We start from the raw sequence: 21,612 nt of genomic DNA on the forward strand, positions 1-21,612 counted from the left end.
CTAGTGCCGTCATATAAATATTCAGAATCAACGTTAAACCTTAAATTGTCTTGCTTGCAGCATAAAGAATAATTGCCACAAACATCTGGCAAGATTTGGCCTGTCGAGCAGATAACCTGCAAGGAACTCTCTGTCTAACAGTTTATACAGAAACATGATTTTGGCTTGGGTGTAAATGATTAGTTAAAAGTTAGGGCTGGGTGATCCGGACAGATCCTCATAAAGATCATGTCATCACGTCAATGTGTCTTTTTGTGTAGCGTGTTTTTCCTCAAACCATCTCAATTAAAGAATAATAACAACTGCGTACTGCACTTATAATAAAAAAAAAAAGTTCTTTATAAGCTTTCCTAGTTGGGACTGGTAAAATCACACAAATATTTTAGTACCTATTTTCAGAGGAAGACAGCAAAACAGTTGCATAATGATCTGACCAAGGGATACAGCAGGATAAGTGCAAAATCCTGCATGAGAAAAATTAGTAAAATTACAATGGATTGCGAGGAATATACAATTTGATCATCACTATTACTGTTAATCACCCAGCCCTAGTTCAACTTAGCCCCATTACAGTTTGGGATTGATTACTTTTTCCCCCCCAAGTGTCAATCCTTGAAACAACACTGCAGTTTGCTTGAGTTATGCCTCTACTGGTTACAAGATACAATGGATTTGAAAGCTATAATTCAGTTCAACACTATGCGTGCTATAGAAGAGAAGCCAAAAACACTTACTACCAGTTTAAACAAAAATCTCATATGAAAGTGACCATTTCTCAGAAGTTTCAACACAGATGAGTTTAAATACATGAATTAACACGAGTTTCTTTTCAAACCTTCAGTAGGGAATAACGAAAGTGCTCTGGTCAAACCTGTAAAAAAATAATTTATACACACCCCCGTCATCTGATCGGAGGGTTTGTCACAAAATTGTTGACAGTTGTTTTGCTTATTGATGGTCCTCCCCTCAATCACTTCGCCGCTCCCCGCCGCCTGTCCGTTGGGTTAGTTGTCATTTGTTAAAGGGAAGGCAGGCGGGCAGTATGACGGTGGAGCAGGCCGGGCCCGCCAAGGGCTCCGCCACCTCGCCCTCCAACTCTGTCCATGTCCCTTTCTCTGGGCTGTAGCAGATGGTGGAAGACTTGTAGGCCCCCTGGAAAAAAAATACCATTTCCAGTTGTTATCGTCTTTATCCATCTTAGTGTTGTTTTGATTTCTAACTGTTCTATCTGTGACAAGTTAGTTAAAAATGCAAAAAAGCAGAATGCACAAACAGAATGCACTCCTAAAAATGACATACATTGAAACCCATTTTAAAGCAGTAATCCATAAAACTCTTTTTTAAAATTTTGGTGACATCTTTGGCCATAAGTGGTCACTGCTGCTGTGTTTTTGCACTGCACTTCCCAGAGAGTTTCTGTAGGTGGCGCTCTTTTCTTTGTCTGTTCAGTCATGGTGGCTCTCGCTGCTCATGCTAATTACAGAGCGCTTCTTCTATTAGTTCCAAACAAACTGCTGTTACTGCTGCTGGAAATGTAAAACATATCACTTCAGAAACTTGTTCCCAGGAAAGACCTGGCTGACATCGGGTGTTCAGAACAGCAAATGTAAAACATTCATGAACTGAGCATAGATTAAATCACTCTTGTGTTATATATCAATTGGCGATGACTTTTATTCATAAGAAAATGTTGAGGATTACTTTGATGAGATAATTTCAAGTATCTCATCAAATTAAAGTATTTACCAAGTATTACCAATACGCAGGAACTGATGAAACCCTAGTGCTATTTTAGGGGGAGCGTCTATGTACTAGTGTTGTACAGGATACTGTACAGATATAGTACAGACACTATGCAATACTTAAGTGCCTACACTGCATATATTGTTCTGTATATCTGCATATATTTCCATTTGTATATATGATCTATGAATCTAGTGATGTAGAGAGCCAGCGATGCACATTTGCTCACTGTGCCTATATGCTGTGAATTTGTAGATCTGTAAACTACAAATAATCTGCAAATCCTCATGAAAATAGCGTGAATTCTTTCAAGTTGATATTACAAAACGCATCTGTCTCTTCAATATATTCTATTTGCTGTATTATCTTCAATATGTTCTTTTGTTGTTGTTGCTGTATTATCTTAAACATGTTCTATTCTTTATCTATATCCTACTCTTTGCTGCTGCGATGACCCAATTTCCCCACAGGGATCAGTAACATTTCATCTAAGCTAATCTAATCGGCTCTATAGGACTTTACCATGCTCCAGCTGTAGCCTCCCACTAGGAAGATGCTGTCATCCAAAATAGCGCAGCCGGGGCCGCTGCGCCCCTCCAGGATGGGCGTCTGCAGGATGTTCCACTGGTCCGCCTTCGGGTCGTAACACTCCACCAGCATCACGTCTAGATGGGAGAAACCTACATGACAGGGGAAGAAAAATGTGTGAAAATGTATGATGGCTGTAGTGTATCCCAAGTGACTCCACAGCTAGTGGGCCCTTCCAGTGTGGCTGCAGTTTAATATGCTACCTGTTAGCCTGTTAGCTTGATCACTAAGTCAATATATTGAGATAACAGGAGGAAAAAAAATGGTAGAACTTAGAAAGAGGATCCCAGCATTTCTTTTCCACCTGTTGGTAATATTTAAATAAACACTGGAGAATCCCTATTTTTTTTCTCTTGCTTCTCAAGGCTTGAGAGGGTTTGATTATATCTGCAAGCAACTTCTTTTCCTGAGTACGTGGATGTTGCCATAATCTGAAACCTTATCAAGAGCTGAATTTGAAACTGTGGCTTTGAACAAATTTGTAGTACATATAACAGTAATTTTGACACTGTTTTTCAATTAGGTTGAAACTGAATATTGGAAAAACTGGATTTCAAACAAGTAAACACGCCTCATTATTCAAAAAGTATGTAGATGTATTTAGTTTTGTATCTTCATATTGCAGCTACAATGCTAAAGAGTGAAAGAGAACGACCACCATACATCCCTAAGTGTAGCGAAGGTCATGGCCGCTTGCTCATAATTGCGGCATCTCTTTCACATCGCTCCAAACAAAAGTATCGATCTTGACCTGCTTTCTATTCAGTGCCTGAAACGCCCAAGTACTTACCTTTCAAATGGTTTCCCCCAATAGCATAGAGGCGGTCGTTCATTCCAGCCAGGGTATGAATGGCGCGCTTTGTGTTCATATCCTGTTTCCTGGCCCACACATCCATTATAGGATCATAGCAGTAGAGCCAGGAAACATACTCTCCATTGTGTACTCCTCCTGCAACAGGTAAAGATAGCACTGCGCCATTAATATTGTATCTCTGAATATATAGCTGGAGACATCGGCTGCTCATGTAATATAATGTGTAGGCAATCTGACACATCTGCTTAAATTGATCGGTGATAGTTCTTATTAAATAATAGGTGTGCAGGAGGTAAATGTACTGATTTATCTCTGATCGATGTCTGCAGTCACAATAATTACCAGACATCATATGTAGAGTTGGAAAAAAGTGACTCCTACTGTGACAAAATGATTGCTGGCATAAAAATATAACTCCCTTAACATATAGCGACAGAATATTATTCATATTATTAGCTATCTTGTGCCCTTTACTTACCAAATAGTGAAGTTTAAGAGGATATACTATCTTTTTTTAAATGCTGAGTAAGGAACATAGGTGCCTTTTTCCCCCCAAAATGTATATGTAGGAGAAAGAGGAAAGAACATTTTGGACATGTAGCGATGCATGCTGAGTAAGTTAAAGGGGCTTTCCATTACAAAAGAAGAAAGGGACTGTTAAGTGTGATTAAGCACCAGGAGACGAAGGTTGAGTGAAGGGGATCTGTCCTGACCTGAGATGTATATCTTCCCGTTGTGCACCGCTCCTGCATGGGCGGCCAGCGGCTGCGGCAGAGACGACACGTAGTTCCACTCATTAGTCTCCAGGTTGTAGGACTCCACGCTGGAGAGGTAGCCCGTCTCATTCCTACCGCCAATCACGTACAGGTGCTTATCCAGGCGGCAGGCAAAGAAACTGGCTCTCCTGAGGAGGAGGTGTCAACCAGACAACATCATTAAACCAACAATGACAGATTCATTGAAGGTTTATCAACAGATGTGTCTGTGTGTGTAAGGTGGAAATCATTCAGGAAAAAGATAGCAGCGAACACTCCGACATCACTGGATTAGTGTTCAGTGAAAACTAGCTTAGGGCTAGTTACATGCTTGCCAGCTGTGAGCGCCTCAGCAAATAAAACTGTAACAATGAATAAAGAAGTACAACAAACAATATCTAAGGTGCCAAGCTACATACTGCATCTCTTATTTCATTTAAGGGACAATAGAACATATTTATATGAAAATGAAATGAAGATGATATGAAAAAAAGACCCACATTTCTATCATGTATAGTTCAAAAGTTAAGAATGATTACATCTTCAATGCAGCATATTCAAGTGAAATGGTGAAATTAATTCCATTGCTGCCTGTAATCAAAAAGTGGCCTTTTCATGCTACAATGTAACATCGCAAATGCAGATATTGTATATAGAAGCATCTTCTAATAAGTATATAAACCAATAGATCATTCATTGTTTCAACCCATATTTCAATAATACATGGACAAACTAATTTTCCCTCCGAAAACTGATAAAAACTTATGATAAATAAAGCCAGACCTCAGAATCACAATAAAGCATATCAGTTGTTATGCCAACACAAAACAAATCTCCTATAACTGACATATTACTTTAAAAAAATATGTAGGCGACATAATTGGCAGTCACTAAAGAAACTCATCCACAGCTAAATCTCTTTTACTACAGCACCAGTGATGTGAGAAGGGGGATAAATTCATGTCAGCGTGGCAGAGGTTGAGGTTTTCGTGGGAGTTTTTCCTCAGCTGACGGCCTAAGGTTGGGGGGTGTCATTTTCATTTATTGTTTTCTTAATGTGGGCGTTGAGAAGCCCTTTGAGACTGTAACAGTGATTAAGGGCTATACTAATAAACTTGACAGAGAGACAATACACTTGGGATAGATCGCTTAATACGACACAATACTCAGCAGTGGCAACTTTGGAAGAAGAAAATCGACATTTTGGCCAGTTGAAATATTGTAATTGAACTTACACTATCTTATCTTCCTAGTACTATATGGACAGAATCTCAGTATGTTTCACTCTGGCCTTTACTTTCACCAGCATTGGCACACATCTTTTCTAGTTGATATCCGGGAAACACAAGACAAACCAGTGGCTAAACATATACAGTATGTGGGAAAGCAAGTTAGATTTTCTTGTAAATGTAACTCAAAGGCGATCCGGTTGCAGATCCATGTTTAATTTCATGCTTGTACCCTCTATAGATCACTTAACACAATATAGACAAGCACAGCTCCTGAAAATTAGTCTCTGGCAACCATAAACATATTTTTTGTGTAAATTTAAATATATCAATGACCAATTAGCAATCAAATAAATCTAAAAAAAAAAGATGCAAAAGGCTGTCAATTAAACAATTTTGTCTTCAAATGTAAAACTGACTTACCTCTCCTGCATAGGAGGTAGTTGTATCCAGCTGTTGAATCTGGGATCATAGCGGCTGACAAAGTTAGTGCTGTGCTTTCCTGCAAAACAGAGAGAAATCAAATGTTTTATAAGGTATAGTATTCAAAAGATTCAAAAGTTCTTTACTGTTCATTAAAAAACAGACGACGGTCCTCAGTTCTGATTGAGTCACATTCAAAGGCGTTGTAACATACCTGATAAATGCACACCTGTGACTGTATAACTGTTAATTTAAATATTACCGCACTGCCTGAAAATCACCAATCACACAGCAAATTTTCCAGCATTACTAAATGTTGATATTTCAGTGACAATTATTTGGACTTTTCAAGTGTTGACAGGAGTGTTGCTTGCCCACTCATAGCGCTGTAATGGTTCTGGGGCGAGTGTTTGAAACTATCTAAAAGTGTTAAATTACTTCTGATGGTGTGGACTGTGCACTAGTGTTGATTTTTACACTCAGAGTTAAATTAACACTGGCAATTTTGCTATGCACTGGTATAATAATTATACATAACTATTATTATTATGTAATTATTATTGCTTAAAAAGATTTACTGATCATTTACATTCCTTTTTTTCTTACAATGTTGTGTTATAAAAGCACTCTTAGCTGTTTTCCAGTGTTAATATGTGTTGTTTTTCCTGTGCCAATAATTTGGAGTTGTCAAGTGTTGACTGGAGAGTTGTTTGTCCACTCATAAAGCCGATATGGCTCTGGAGCGGCTGTTAAAAACGATCTAAAAGTGTTCGATTAACTCTGATGGTGTGGACTTCTATAAACACTGGCACAGTTCTGATTTTTACACTCTCAGAGTTGAATTAACACCGACGATTTTGCTGTGTATAAAATCACTGTAAAAATCACGGTGTTTGATCTGTGGCGTTACCGTTGGGGTTCCACTGGTCCTCTCCGCCCATCAGCAGCAGGAAGTTCTCCACCTCCACCACGCAGTGATGGGCGCTGTTGTAAGGCATTACTATAGAGGAGACACAAAAACCAACAGAGCCAATCAGCAACTATCACAAAAGCATGAAAACAAGATAGGTCTCCACTGGACAATAGATGTTAGTCACACTGAAATGAGGTTTTGATTACTATTCTTCTTGCCCACAAAAGCTGTCTGCCGTATGGCTTTTATATAGGAATATTTGTCCTAGCAGTGTTTCTTACTCACTATTTTTAATACTTGTCATGCTGAGAGCCCTTTAGTTTGACAGGAAGCGCTCACTTAAGTCAATATATATATTCATATCAGGATAAACGCGATTTAATTTGCAATGTACTCTCACAGTTGACAATTGGCCAAAGTTTATTGATAACGCCTGCTGTAATGACACAGGCAAACATGTATTTCACGCCTCAGTGTGAGTCAGTGATACATGATTTATTTCCCTCTCTCACTGCTTTTGTTTTGTAACATACCGCACTTCTATCTACTGGAGGCGATTTCTTGTGGGGAATCAAGCCTGATAACTCTCAGACTGGACCAAATGAAAGCATGAAGCAGAGTATAGGGTCTACTGTTTGTAATGGCAATTATAGCTTTTATTTATTTATTTACTTACTTATCTATCTATTTATTTATTAGCATTATGTGCCTTGGCAACTACTTTACAGAGATATATTAATCTTTAGTGTCTCTTACAGCTCATCATGGGCTCGCATGAGATAGCAAAGACAGCCAGATGCCCGCAGCTGCAACAGGACCCCATGTGGAGGATTTTCCCTTGTGTATGTTTTTGTGGTCCCCTCCTCTCCTCCATCTTCTCTTGCTAAAGTGACCCCATTGAGATGTAGAGAAATGGTCTTAGGTGACAGTCATAATGAACATGATCGTGTTCACTCAATAAATCTCAGGCCCGGCGCCTTTTGAGCACAAATCAGTGAAATGTTAAAGCCCACCTGTCTGTCTCCATCAGTCATTTCCACTGTCACCTCCCCACCGCCTGATGGATCACAGTTGCTGCAAAATTAGACAGCCTTGAATCTCATTTCTTTCCAATTGGCCTCTCCCTGCAATCTCACTCTGGCTGGCTGACATGTGGAGGTCCTCTATGGGAGGGGAGCCTCAGATAGGAACTAATACTACATACACTAAACAGAGCTTTATCTTGAACGAGGGGATTAGGTTGCCTGCCTCCAGTGCACCTCAAAGACGAGTGCCATATGACTGCCAGATTCCCTTACATGCTATTTACATTATCATTCAGTCAGCAGTATATACGACATGGATGGGCGGCTTTTTATTTGATGTCTAGTGACTTGTACTCATACTAAACATCATCTCGTACCGGCATGAAAAGAAGATTATTGCTTTACAGTGTGTCACAGGCTACAATAAGAAGACTGAGGAGGAAATTCTGCAGTTTATACTGTGGGAGGATTTGGGACATTTTCCCTACCTCTACAGGTGCCTGAGACACAGGTGAACAGCAGGATAAGTGGCAACATCTAGCTTAGACTAATAGTGCCAGGCTGTAATAATCTAGACCGCTCTAATAGTCTTGTGCATTGAAACGAAATAAAATGTATCCATTTTCTCTGCTTCTACAGTGTGTGGGACTGTACCATGAATTATCATCTTAAAAGGGCGTGTGAAATTAATTTCCCCCGCTTGTCCCCTCTCACCTAAACCTTCCACTAAAACCCCCAGGGGGGCGTACAGAGCGGCAGCCATGGGAGGACAGGACATGCTCGTCCTCTGTGAGATGGACGCCATCACTCCGCTCTACAGTGAGCTCTCAGGCTCACTAGAGGGAGTCAGAAACCTCTGCATAGAGGCACAGTCGGGGTCGGTTGAATGACTCCACAGCTAATGCACCACTGCTGCTCGAGCTCCGGCGTTCCTTTAACACCATTACCATCGCATCCCACTGAGCTGCATTCCTTTGTTCTGGGCCGTGCATAGATGAGGTCCATTTTTAAAAGTGTGAGATACTAATGTGAGGTTGGTTTAACCACACAGGAGAAGAGAACAGTCCGGCGCTGTGGCTGCGCCTGTGTCTGCCTTTGTCCTCCCTTTGCTCCACGCTGCTGTGGGTACACTAGATGGCAAACTTTACACTGGAATCACCGAGCAGTAGATATCTGACACGACAAGAGGGATCAGATTCTTCCTAAATTGTGTTGATGAATGTCTTAATCAAAGTCTGTCCCTCTCAGGTTTCGCCTCATTGAAAAGTTATGATTGAATGTTAATAATCTTCTATTCCACATCCATTGTGTGGAAGCTACATCAGATGGTCACTGATGTGTTAAGGGGATGATTTTGCAGTTTTGTCCTTCCACTTGGCCACGGACCATTTGAGTGTTAACTTTTTAGTTTTGAGTGATGGAAATCCCTATTGACCTTTTGCTTGTTGCAGTTTATACCCATGAGTGTGAGTTTAATGAGAAAATGACAATATAAATACCAGTGGGCTTCAGGCTGTTGTGTATGCATGCCTCCTTTAGTAGAGTGCACCCAGACAAATTTGGCCAAACCTGAGGTAAAATATCAGACGAGTGGCAAGAAACGTATGACTCCAGCACAGGAAGAAACCTGTCTGTGAATTTATAGATCATAAGACACAACAACGGAAACATCACGCCAGTTCCGGAAATAATCCATGCCATGAAGAGAGCATATAAAGTGCACAGTGACAGAAAACAGACCTATGGCTAATATGTACGAATGGAGAGGCATTATAGAGGTATGTCTCCAACCAAAACAAAGGACAAAAACTCAATATGACCACCAATGATGATGCAAAGGACAAATGTGGTTTCCCATTAGCTGTTGTTTGACCTTTGCGATGTGGCAACAATATAGTGGTGAGCCTCAAAAGGTCAGGGAAGACAGTGAGGAAAAGAACATAGGACACTGTCCAGAGGCATGTGCAGCAGAGATGAGATTTTTCTTTGTAAATTCACAAAGGCTTCAGATCTATTTTCTCCATGGATACTGCAAACTGTTTCCATAGAATGGATTTTTTTGTGGCATTATGATAGCTTGCCTTTGTGTCATTATGTCATGAAATCAATAACACAAACCATACTCTACTATAAACCCCTATAGGTTATAGGCCACCGAGTGAAATATATAATTTTTCAGAAGTGTTATTCCATTTAGTCAGTTAGAACCAAATGTATATTTGCTTGTATACCACTTTGTGAATGTTACCACTGCTATATTCCACTGACCTTATCTGTCTCTCTGGTATTTGCCTTATCTTAACTTAACCCAATATCAATAGTGATGACATGCCATCAGGATAACTCCATGGTGTGTATTGGTATGTATGTGGTTATTCAATCTTATGTATTGGTCAGTTGTGAGCAGACTATCAAACCACATTTAAAAGCTGTTGCGATAAGATGCCATTCATTATTGTTCCATCTACAATAGATCATTACATTGAAATAAATCTCACCGTGCATCTTGCCAGGATATTTCAGCAAAAACAAGGGAAACCGGGCATGAAGCTCCACAGTGGTGTGAAGTCACGCTCTGATTAAAAACTTATATTAAAAGTGATAGTGATACATTATTACCTCAAGGATTTAGGGAACTCCTTCCCTCATTTTCCGTGGAAATTAACCTGTGTTAAAGCCATCCATAGGAACAACTATTTCTCATCATGAAAGCCGCTAACACAAGACGCCTCAGGTGAAAAAAAGTAGAGGCTCGCTACTCACTTGTGAGGATCTTCCATGTCTTTTTCTCGTCGTCATAGTACTGGACCAAATTACTGGGGAGACGATCGGGTCCAGGAGGCAAACCACCCACCAGTAACAGCATTCTCTTATTGGAACGGATTCTGTAATGTCAAAAGTGGGGGGTGTGTGGACAAGTGTTAGGAGACATAGTACAAAACAGGTACTAAGCCATGAAATCAAACATCCAAAGGCAAAAATAAGCACAGGCTGAACTCCTTTAATTCCTCAATTTAATTACATGGGATTTATTGTGTGTATAGTGATCACTGAATATTTCAGATAGTATTAATGAATCTTTTCAAGCGTACTGTGAATACTTAGCACACAGTCAATGAATGAATGAATGAATGAATGAAAGAAAGATAGAATGAATGCATGGATGAATGAATAAATGCACATTGTCTGAATACAGCTGCTGAACTTGAGACTCCTAATCAAACAAAATATGACCAAATGCAGCACAATCAACTAAAAATGCTTAACAGCGTACTCATCCTTTTGATGCTTTATTAAATGGTTATTATACTCTAAAGGTATCTTTTCAATTAGCTGTGAAGCTAGGACGGTTCTGCAGGGTGCCATGCTGGAGGCTAAGGGCACAATTGAGTACATAAACTTGCCTATAAAATGTCTCCATTTCATTGGCTATAATGATTCATGTGACACATCTGAGCCAATTGTGGGATATTTCCTGCTGTTTGTATATGAAATACGACCTCAGAACGGCACACTTTACTGTACATTAATGACCATTATCTGGCTCCAAATGGATTTCAACATAAATCTGAATATCTACCAATTAATCACAATATGCAGTAAGAGATTAAGAGCAGTTGGCCTTTATATTCTGACTCTTTCACCATTTGTTTTTTTTTTATTTTACTTTTTTATGGTTGGCTGAATTACCACCCTCTCAATACATCCTCCCTGCTACTGGCCCACTCAGAAGTGTTTTGGGGTTATTCATATGCAAATGAGCCCCTGGACATAGATAATGGTGATTAATTGAGAGGAGAGAAACAGTGGCATGTGAAACTAATTATGAGGATTCTTGATTCCTTGCTCATTTAGATCCATATGTGGGAATAGATCTGTTATTGGGATAATGCGGGGGGATAAGTACATGTAATATATCTCTACTTTCAAATCCTCTGAGCAGAATTAGATTTTCAAGCGTGTCGATCCTCTAATGCTGCAGCTCTATTTTTCTATGGTTCACCTTTTTAATTAATAAGAGGTCCAACAAATATGTTCAGTGATATCAAAATTTGGATATTAATGCCATCACTATTCAAAAGATTTTCAGCCTTGACTGTCTAACTACAGCCAGCTTTGTAAACAACACCTGACAACAGCAGCATCAATCAATCATCTTACTGACAGCGCCTGTCTACTTACCAGTCCTTAAAGTGCTGATCATGACAAACATGGAGGCAGGCCATGCAGCTTGGCCCATATTTGTGTGAGTGAGACACATGCATCCAATTTCAATAAAGAAGCAGCACCCAATTGTCCCCTATTGACAATGAACCCTACATTTTCTCAAATGTAATGCTATTATACGTGCAGATGTACCAAATTTCCTTTTGTGCAGCATCAATAGCTGCGGCACTTTTTCACTGTACTTACACCACAATTGTTACGTAATTACCATGTAAATGTAGTAACAATTTAATTACAGCGTTTCAAATCATATTTATGAGAGTTGCTGCAAATCAAATGCATAACCTTTATCTAGTTTGCTGTTTCATGTCTACACTGATTAGAGTGCAATTACACAGATGTGTGGGAAAATAAAGAGTTGTTTTTGCTTCACAAAAACATGAGGTAACCTTGTAATTATGGATACAGCGTAGCGTAGCGTAGTTCAGACCTCTTGGCAGCTGGCACTCTCTTTTTTTGTTAAAGCCCACAACCCTCATTGACTGGGCCTCAAACCTCGCACCTCTGTCTGGCTGACCATCTACTGCTTCTGGAACTACACAGGCAGCATGTCCAATACTTGTAATGAGAATTTAACAAGGGGGATGCATTTAATCTTACTTCATCCACTCTCAAATAGCCCACTGGTGTGTGTGTGTGTGTGTGTGTGTCTGCGTGTGTGTACTAATGTCTGTGTGTGTGTGCATCTGTACCTGTTTCCCTGTGTTTGCGTATTTGTTTGTCTGTGTCTGTGTGAGTGGGTCTCACCTGCTGGCCGTGCTCTGCCTGCAGTGCTGCCTGAAGGGCATCAGGTGGTAGTTCATGGCATCCAGGAGTAGTTTCTGGCACACAGGGTCACTCCTCATGAAGTCAACAGACTGCACCCTCTCCACCAGCTCGGGGGCAGGTATGAGGGCGAAGCGCAGCCTCTTCATAAGGTCCGGGGCATAGTGCATGCGAGTCTCCCGGTCATGCTCCAGCCAGAGGACTGACATCTGGAAGAGAGCCAGCTCCGACTCCACCGGGGGTGGCAGAGCATCTAACATGGCACACATCTCCTCAAAGTTCAGCAGCAGCACGTCCTCCACCAGGTACTTGTTGGCCAGCTTCTTGGTCTCGTCCAGTCCGTGGAGAGCCGCGATCTTGCAGATCTGCTTGTAGTTCTGCACAGAGATCTGGTCATTGAGGAACTGCACGCTGAGCTTGGTGATCTGGGGGATGTTGAGGATCTTGCTGACTGACAGCACCTCTTCCACCGTGTCCAGGGAAAGAGTCACGTTGGCAGTGTACAGGTACTCCAGCACTAACCGTAGTCCAATGGAGGAGCAGCCCTGGAGTACCAGGTTATTGATGGGCCTGGTGCTGGTGGTCACCAGCTTGTCATCGGGGGAGGAAGAGGGGGTCCCGCTGCTCCCCTGGTCCCCTTTGCTACCCTCACTGTTGATTACATTGTGGGAGGAGAAGAGAGACCTGAAGTACTGGGAGCAGGATGCCAGCACCGCTTTGTGGCAGTGGAACTGCTGTCCCTGGGCAGTGAGAGTCACATCACAGAAAAGCTGTTTCCTCCATAAGAGATTGAGCCCGTGCAGCAGGGTGTCACTGTGTGTTGGGTCAAAGGTGGATGTTCTATCACCCGATCTGGACATGACTTCCTGACTGTGAACGCCACCTAGGCAACAAATAAACCATGCAAGCCATTTACCTCAGGTCATTTATTTGCACAACACACGCAGCCTAGATGTTATCACTGAACTATTACAATAGGAAAGGATTTCTCGAATAAGTTAAGAATATTGAATAGATCGCCCGTCCATCCAGCTGGGAATAACCATCATGCCACGCCAGCCGGCGAGAATCGACATCCAATACGGGTTCGGTCGGCTTCAACTTTGAGCTCTGGTCGTAAAGCAACAAACAAAAACGCAGTAGTTCCAACAGTGTGCCACTCTTATTCATTCTTACTCAAGACAAGATGATTTAAATGGAGGCTGAGGTTTGAAGCGCGCTGTCAAAACAAAACTAGGATACGGAGATGCTGCAGCGCTTTTCCCCTCGATAACGCAACTGAAGTTGTTGGATAAGGAAAAAGAGGCAACCCTACGGTGGACGGATAATATGCAGCATTCAGCTAACACTTATCGTTGTCTTATCTTGCTGCACACCCCCACAATGAGGACATTACACATTGCACAGATTTACGGAGTCATACAAAAGCAATTAGTTTGTCTCCCAGCCGTCAGCACAGTACGGGTGCGTTTCGCTTTTAGCCAGCCTGAGTTAGGCAGACGTGAGTATCGAAAATTATTCATTGAAATGCAGCTTTCGGTAAAGATAACTGTAATATGCATATGCAATGTTTCTTAGACACTATAAAAAGCGATTTCTATGTGCGTAATGTTTGCAAACTTGACACAAGCGTCCTGTAACGTTGTCGCCACATTCTCTAAAAGCGCCTGTCACAACTAAATGATGTGAGCAGCTTGCCTGAGAAGGAGCCAAACTTACCTGACTTCAGCTCTTGACAAAAAAGAAAGTAAGCTTCAGGTTCCCAATAATATCACTTGAATTTCCTTTGTTCTCCTTTTTAAGAAATGTCCTTTCCTTTAAAGTCTATGGTCGGTGGTGCCTCAAAATAATCATTGATTCCAACTCATAAAGTCACTATTTCACGTTATTTGTTGACGTTGATCATTTGTTCTTCTGAATTAACAAGAAGTGTGTGAGTGTGTGAGAGGGAGCTGTGCTTTCTGCAAGAGAAGAAGAAGAAGAAATATACGTGTGACAAATTATGCTACCAAGAAACAACACATCATTATCCTTGGGCCTGGGGCTCAGTGAGTCGTAACGAGAGTAATAGGAAATCCACGGTTGGGGAGAGAAACGGTCGTGCATGGCCGGTGGAGAGAGACCATGCAGGGGTATGGATGCTGGAGAGACTCGCAAAATTATGGCTCAAGGCTATTGTAAAAACTGTCGAGCGTAAATGACTGCGATTTCAAACATCTATGGAAGAAAGAAAAGAGAAAGGGGGAGAAAAACCGAGTCTTTCCCTCGCTGTTATAGAGAGAACCGTCAAGTTTTAGTGCGCATTGCTAATTAGTCAATTTCTCTCTGCCTTCACAGCCCGACGACTTTGCTGCTGAGCTGAAACTGCTAATTTCTGGGACCAGCCTTTTTTTGGCTGTGAACTGGATGGATGAATGGCTTGTCTCGCACAAATGACAAAAAGCCCCTGCCTTAATCTCCATCGCCAAAATAACCCCTCATCTCATTCTGCTCCTGCTAGTCCTTCAAAAGAAGGTGCTATACAAACTTAAGTTTTGCATCTATATTATATATACTATACACATCACGATGATGTATAGATAGTGTTTATCATGTTCAATTAAATCATACGAAATAATATTCTTCATTTCCAAGTGAGAAGAACACATCAGGTCACATACAGCCATAACAAAACAAAGCAGATCCCCCCCCAAAGTAATGCACAAAGTTACATAACAACATATATATTCATTCTGAAGGAGAAAATTAGATAGTCTTAGATAACATATTTACCTGTACTAGTGTCTTGTCACAACAGTTCATTGTTTCACAACCCGAGGCCTAGCTGCAGGCCTGAAAACACAAAGGGTTGAAACATAATACAAGATTTATCATACTGTAGGCTTGGACTAACAATGCACAGCAGTGTGTTGTATGTCCAGGTTGCAGGTACAAGAATGAATCCCTATATAACACAGTATTCAGATTCCTACATGTATCCAAGCCCACTTAAAGTTTTCTGAATCCCCTGATCTATATGCTGTCATCTCATTTGAGCTCCACAAACTCCCTGATTCTGTCAGACCGACCTTTCAGCACTAAACCAAGTTGATTGATGATTCACACAGTGACACTGAGGCTCCTTGTTCTCATATTTGAACGTCCACTCAATACTTTATGAAGACCACATCACTTGAATTACTACATCAAGCACCCTGTCACAACAAAAAAGCTCTGAATCACTTGGTAGTCTGAACATGATTATAATCTGAATACTGAATTATAATTATCTAGTTATAGTCATATCAATTCATGGTGAATCCATATCATACAGACTCCTTCGATTCTGTCCAGGTCTGCCTGAGGCTTGGGGTGTGGGTGCTTAACCTTGACATTTAAATATAATTCCAAAATTAAATAATTAAAATTTGAAAAAAAAAAAAAAAAGCATCAAATCTTGTAAAATGAATGCTGGCAAGAATGTGAACTAATTATGACATTGTCAATTATTAGCTATCTTAAGATCTATTCTCCCCGTGATTTTATGGAAGAAATCATCTGTATTTTTGAAATACTGATTAATATACCTTGGGGTGTCAAATTTTCTTTAAAAATAGATACATAGCACTTTGAAATGAAACCCTTCATTTATAGGGGGACACTGGATAGTTACAGGTTCACAAACGCCACACAACAAAACAAAATAACAATGTTGCAAATCCATTCAAAATCTGTTAAAAATGACTTATTAGGATAGAGTGAACTGTCAATTAAATAAAGAGCTCAATTAGAGTAAAAACTTGCATACAGGCTCCCCAGGGACCAGAAGTGACAGATACCTCACAAGTTATGAAATGACAGATAGGGATAAATGGGTTTGTTCATGTACTATGAAATAGAGCAACACCATGCTACCGTCAAGGAATAACAGGCCACATACATAGGTAGCATTTATAAAAGATAGAACTGGAATATTGTTTGATGGTTGAATATTTGACAAGCGCACTGCCTGTGTATCCCCCCACTTTGAGTTATACAGAACAAACTCATTGGACATGAACTCCGTGGATTGACTCAGATTGTGCATTCCATTTAAAATAAGATCATCACCATACACAAAATATGATAATGTTGATTAGTGGCTTAAAACGCACATTGTTGTTTGCTATTATTGTTGTGTGTTCACCCCATCTTCAAAGGACTTATCACTGCGGAGTATTACAGTACTTCATTGTATTTCAATTTGCAGTCACATACTGTTATCTTTGCCAGCACTCAGTTAGCACTACATTACCCAAGTCTCGAGCGAGCTATTCTAACGCAATGAAATGACCATTTCCAACTCTTTCAGCTCTTTGTAGCAACTCAGTCTCCTGAGGCCACTGGTCTTCAGATTGCAGGGCATTTATGGTTGTAGGTTGTTGTAGTGTGGAGAGGGAGGGGGTCATCAGATAAGAGAAGAATTTCTAGACTAATTAAACCCTTTGAGACAAAGAATCACACTACAGTGATTTACAACTCTCTGTACCAGTTAACCCAACTCATATTTATCTGTCATATTACACAGATACCATATCTACCTCTTATGGGTAAAAAGTGTTTAAATTTATCGTCCTCGGAAATATGACACGTTGCTAACAATGAATAGCGCTTAAAACAGAAAGGCGTTGCAATACAATTGAAAGGAGGGGAAAGCTATGAGAATAAATAACATGAGATCAATATAGTTCAGTCATATTGTGAGTTTTCAAAATAACAGCTAGGCTGCTAAATAAATGTACACAAAGACACAAACCATTCACCATCTATTGTATGCATTAGTCACTATAAGCTCCTTAACCACAGCCTGTTCATCCTCAGTTACTGTACAACTTACTGTTTAATACTTCCATAATGGCATGCTTTCTTATTGTTCATAATTGTAATAACAGCATAGTTATGAGCATATCAATAACAATACAGAAAATAACAAAATAACACACGCTGCACAGATTATTGTAGCATTGAATAACTGATTAAAGAATGAGCATTTAATCTAATCAATACAATGAGACAAAACAAGGAGAAGCTCCAAAGTTGTGAATAGCAAAGTCTACCAGGCATAATTCCTTTTGCTGGCTGCTGCAGAGGGTATGCTAAGATAGAAAGTATTATTTTCCTAAATGGAAGGTGTCAGATGGTCACGGAAATGTGATCGGCTGTTCAAGATCACTGCTTCCCATCTGCAATTTGTGACGTGTGAAAGATTCAGCCCAAATGTGCTCACCAAGCGGAAATCCTCAGCACTTTCTCTTATCGTGGAAAAGCAAGATAACCAGCTGTTTACAGATCAGAGAACATATCATATTAATATCATGGAGAGGGTGATATCATCTTGTTTGTAAAAATATTTTGTTAACTAAGTGTGGTGTGGTATGGCAACCTATAAAGTGGAAGTTCTAATTTATGTCTTTTTGCAAGTATTACAGTTTAAAGGTTTTTCCTGATCAGAAATTGTTAAAAGGGAAGGGAAAAGCTGAATGTGAAAATGTTGCAGGCAGCATAATAAATACAGTATATGTATATGTTAGAAAGATATGTATAAGGAATTAATTAGGCAAACTGCAGGTTACAGTAAATGTTTAATTTCCAAGCTCTCAGCAGTTATATTTAAATTGTACATCTCCCCAAGTATAATTTGAGATTACCCCTCTCCCCCCCCAAGTCTACTGTATTTCTAAACGCACGCAGCTTTCCTTTAACATCTGGTTGCCTGTATTGTATCTGATTACAGAAGAGTTAACAATTACCTGTGTGAAATGATATTGTAATGCGATATGACTGCTTTGGATATGTGGAGACTAGAAACAGTTACCATATTTTAGGGGTGCAGAAGCTTCTGATTAGGAGTTCCCGCTTCAGAGCCCAGACAACTGTTACTTTAACTGTCTCTGGCAATGGTTTTACCAGTTTATCATCCCCCAAGAGCAGCTTTATCACCAAAGGAACAAAGGAGTTTGCTTGAAGCATAGGTTCAATTTATATAGGTGAGGAGAAAGCGAGAGGGTCAGTTAAAGTGCAAAGCAAAGGCGGCATTTCTGTAGCAGCTGCTTTTCCTTCACTGTGATGCATTGGGAAGTTTGAACAGATACAGTCACATGTTTAATATTGAGGTTAACTTGATGATAATATATTTTGGGTCTGATTAGAGCGTGCTTGTCATCTCAGATCAAAGTTAGCCATAGATGATTCATAAAATGTCCACTGTGTATTAAATTGGAAGCACTTATATTTGCCATTCGGGGAGAATGGGAGGCCTGCTGTTTGAAACCCCTAGATCCCCACACATGGTGTAGCCACCACAGACACGGCTCACAGAGTCAGCCGGCAGCCGGGAGGTGAGCAGAGAGGAACAGGCGGTGTCCCCTCCAGAGTGAGCACAGGAGCGTGTGTGTGTACAGTATGTGTGTGTGTGCGTGCGTGTGCGTGTGGCATTCTCAAATGACAAAGGCTACCAATTGTGCAGTTCAGGTGGGAGGAGACATGGAGGTGGTATGGAGACTCACCTGAGGGAGAGTCCGGGCTGCTGGGACCGGGGTTGTAGTGGAGACCCAAAGTGTGGAGGGCCGCAGGGGGGCCACAGTGCGGTGGAGGAGTGTGGGGGCTGAAGGGAGAGGGGGGGGGGGGGGCTGCTGTTGCGCAGTCTCCCCAGCGTGATGCATCTACCTTCAGGGTGGCAGCAGGCGTGGAGTGGGGTGCGATGGAGCGAGCACGGGCTCAGTGGCGCGGTCACCTAGGGACGCTGAAGCTGCTGTAGCAGGACTGATAGTTATTCCTTGGGAGAATTGCAAGATGAGCCCCATTGTATTAGCAACCCCCCTCCAAACCCCCCCGACCTAAAACTGTATCAATGTTCTTGAGCCTTTAAAGTATGAGGTTGGAGCGCAAAAAAATCTGACACCCATCTGAAAAGCAAATGCAGCGTGCCTCAAGTTTCACGGTTTAATAAAAGAAATCTCTCACTAAACTGTGACTTTGATCAAATATATTCTTCTAACAACATGTATAATGTTTCTTTCCTGGGAAAAATAAAATGTAAAATGCAATAACCATGGTTTCCCTAATTTCGCATAATATCCCCAAACAGTAAGTTTCACTGTGAATCAGAAACACTGTTGTCAAATAGAGTTAAACTTCAGTAAATTCCTTTGGCAACGAGAAGCCAACACATTATTCCATATTGATTTGAAATTCTCAGACATTAAGCTTTTAATTTCCAAGCCCCTACTTTTGTGTTGCGACTGTTCGAGTCATATCTTTTAGAAATTCTCTGTGTCTAATATGGTCAGCACTCCCAATTATTCACTCCACTGACAAGTGAAACAAACGGGACCAACCAGTGCATTCTGTATTATCTACACCCCTTGGATTCCCTGACAATAATTAATACAATGGCAAGCTGCTGTTACCAGCCCCGACGACATGAGCTCAACAACATAAGCTCTCCCTTTCCAAGAGCTCTTGAGAGGAAATTACATCCAGTGGTGAGGTCACATTCGGCGTGGCCGCTGCCGACCACCAGGTCAGATCACGCCACTGTCTGGGAGCCTAGATCAGATAAAGGTCCTATTGTAGGGTCCTGTTAACATCACCAGGTTATTACTCACATCATTACACCATAAATGTGAGGCTCTGGAATATGTCAAGAATAATATGAATACAGCCCTGACCATAGATATACACACAGCTTTTTATAGCACGGACTGTCCCATATATCAGGGAAATTCATTAATATGCCACATGGTGTTACTGAAGCAGCAGTGCTGACCACCTCACTGGTGAGCTGCACACCGTTATGTAGGGTTACTAACATAATACACATAAACAGGGACACAGTATTACTAAGATACACTACAGAAGTCGTATACTAGATTTACTGTACTGTATGATATGACCTGGTACAGATAGAGAAAGCTTATTCAGGTGTATACTGTGCATTGTTTGTCATTCTAACAGATAAACTAGGATAATTTTATTGGATCTACCGGTCAACTGACCAATATGTAATTTTAAAAGAGTTGTCATGCAATCACACTAACCTCTTGTTTTAGCCTTAGAGGATATTAACAGGTTTTTTAATTATAGAGGAGCACATTCCCCCAACATCCATTAAAAGAATGCCACGCTAATTTTAAATCCTCGCAGCAGGCATTGGCATCAACAGAAGAAAAGTGGATGAGTTTCTCTTTAACAGCTGTAATTTGTGTTTTCCAATCACCATGCTGATTTCTGCTCATTATACTCTGGTTTCACACCGGTAAGTGAGCAAAGTTTGGATTGATTGACTCTAATTAACTAAAAAATGTTCCAAGCCATGGATTTATTATCATGCTAGCTAGCCACAAATGTCAGAGACTTTCACAAATTATTATCCTGTTAAGATAAATGTCTTTGAAATCAAATGAGTGTGGAAACACAAGGAACATGTATTGTTTTTTCTGATGAATTTGTTTGGCATGTTTTCTGTGGAGTTCCACATTAAAGACTCACCTGGGCAAACACACAATTACAGTATATTGTTGAGCTGTACAGTGTGATTGGATGACATTTCCCCTGACAGATGCGGTAGTTACCTAAACTTCAGCACAACACAATCTTTTATAAACTATAACTAGCCTGTAGAGAAATTACAGAATGCAATGTTTTTAATTATTTAGAGTCAACAATGAAATAAAATAAAATAAAACTACTCCATAGGAAAAAAAAAATCAATGGCATGTAACAGTTACTCTATGAAGCAGTGCAGAGCTGCCTGGTCCACTCTATGTTAACACAAGACCTATTCCCTCTTGTGTGCTCCAAAACTTGGCAGTATCTCCCTCATTGATATTTTAGACACAGTAGCACCTCTCTCAACTCACATTCTTTCCTTGACTCCATCAGCTCCATGACTCAACTCTCCACTCCGCTCATGAACAAAGAGAGGACGGTTTTGGTGGACAAATACCCCTATTTTCCCTGTTTTAACAAAATCTCAAACAGACTTTTGGTTAGGCTCAAAACACAGAATGTTGCTCTGATTCACTTGGCTTCACCTCAGTGATCAGAAGCGATCAGTGAAGTGGATCCAAGTGAAACGGGCCCATCGTCTGCATGGTGGCGCCAGGCTAAA

General features: G+C 40.7%; 1 protein-coding gene across 2 annotated transcripts; it reads right to left on the minus strand.

Annotated features, from left to right (window-relative positions):
• Nucleotides 1-1,011: 1,011 nt before the first annotated feature.
• Nucleotides 1,012-20,285, minus strand: klhl14 (kelch-like family member 14). 2 transcript variants are annotated; one of them, XM_071926531.2, is made up of 9 exons: nucleotides 20,277-20,285; nucleotides 12,465-13,348; nucleotides 10,254-10,375; nucleotides 6,463-6,552; nucleotides 5,553-5,631; nucleotides 3,859-4,049; nucleotides 3,122-3,280; nucleotides 2,266-2,423; nucleotides 1,012-1,152 (listed from the first exon to the last, which is right to left on the minus strand). In XM_071926531.2, exons 2-9 carry the CDS (start codon nucleotides 13,340-13,342, stop codon nucleotides 1,012-1,014), a joined length of 1,818 nt encoding a protein of 605 aa, XP_071782632.1. In that variant the 5' UTR covers nucleotides 13,343-13,348; nucleotides 20,277-20,285. The 2 variants fall into 2 exon arrangements, with proteins under 2 accessions (XP_071782632.1, XP_078144042.1); XM_078287916.1 differs by lacking the exon at nucleotides 20,277-20,285 and adding an exon at nucleotides 14,202-14,241 and having other exon boundaries at nucleotides 12,465-13,365.
• Nucleotides 20,286-21,612: the final 1,327 nt, after the last annotated feature.

The sequence above is a fragment of the Centroberyx gerrardi genome, chromosome 13 (genome assembly GCF_048128805.1).
Source record: "Centroberyx gerrardi isolate f3 chromosome 13, fCenGer3.hap1.cur.20231027, whole genome shotgun sequence".
In the NCBI taxonomy this organism is placed as follows: domain Eukaryota; kingdom Metazoa; phylum Chordata; class Actinopteri; order Beryciformes; family Berycidae; genus Centroberyx; species Centroberyx gerrardi.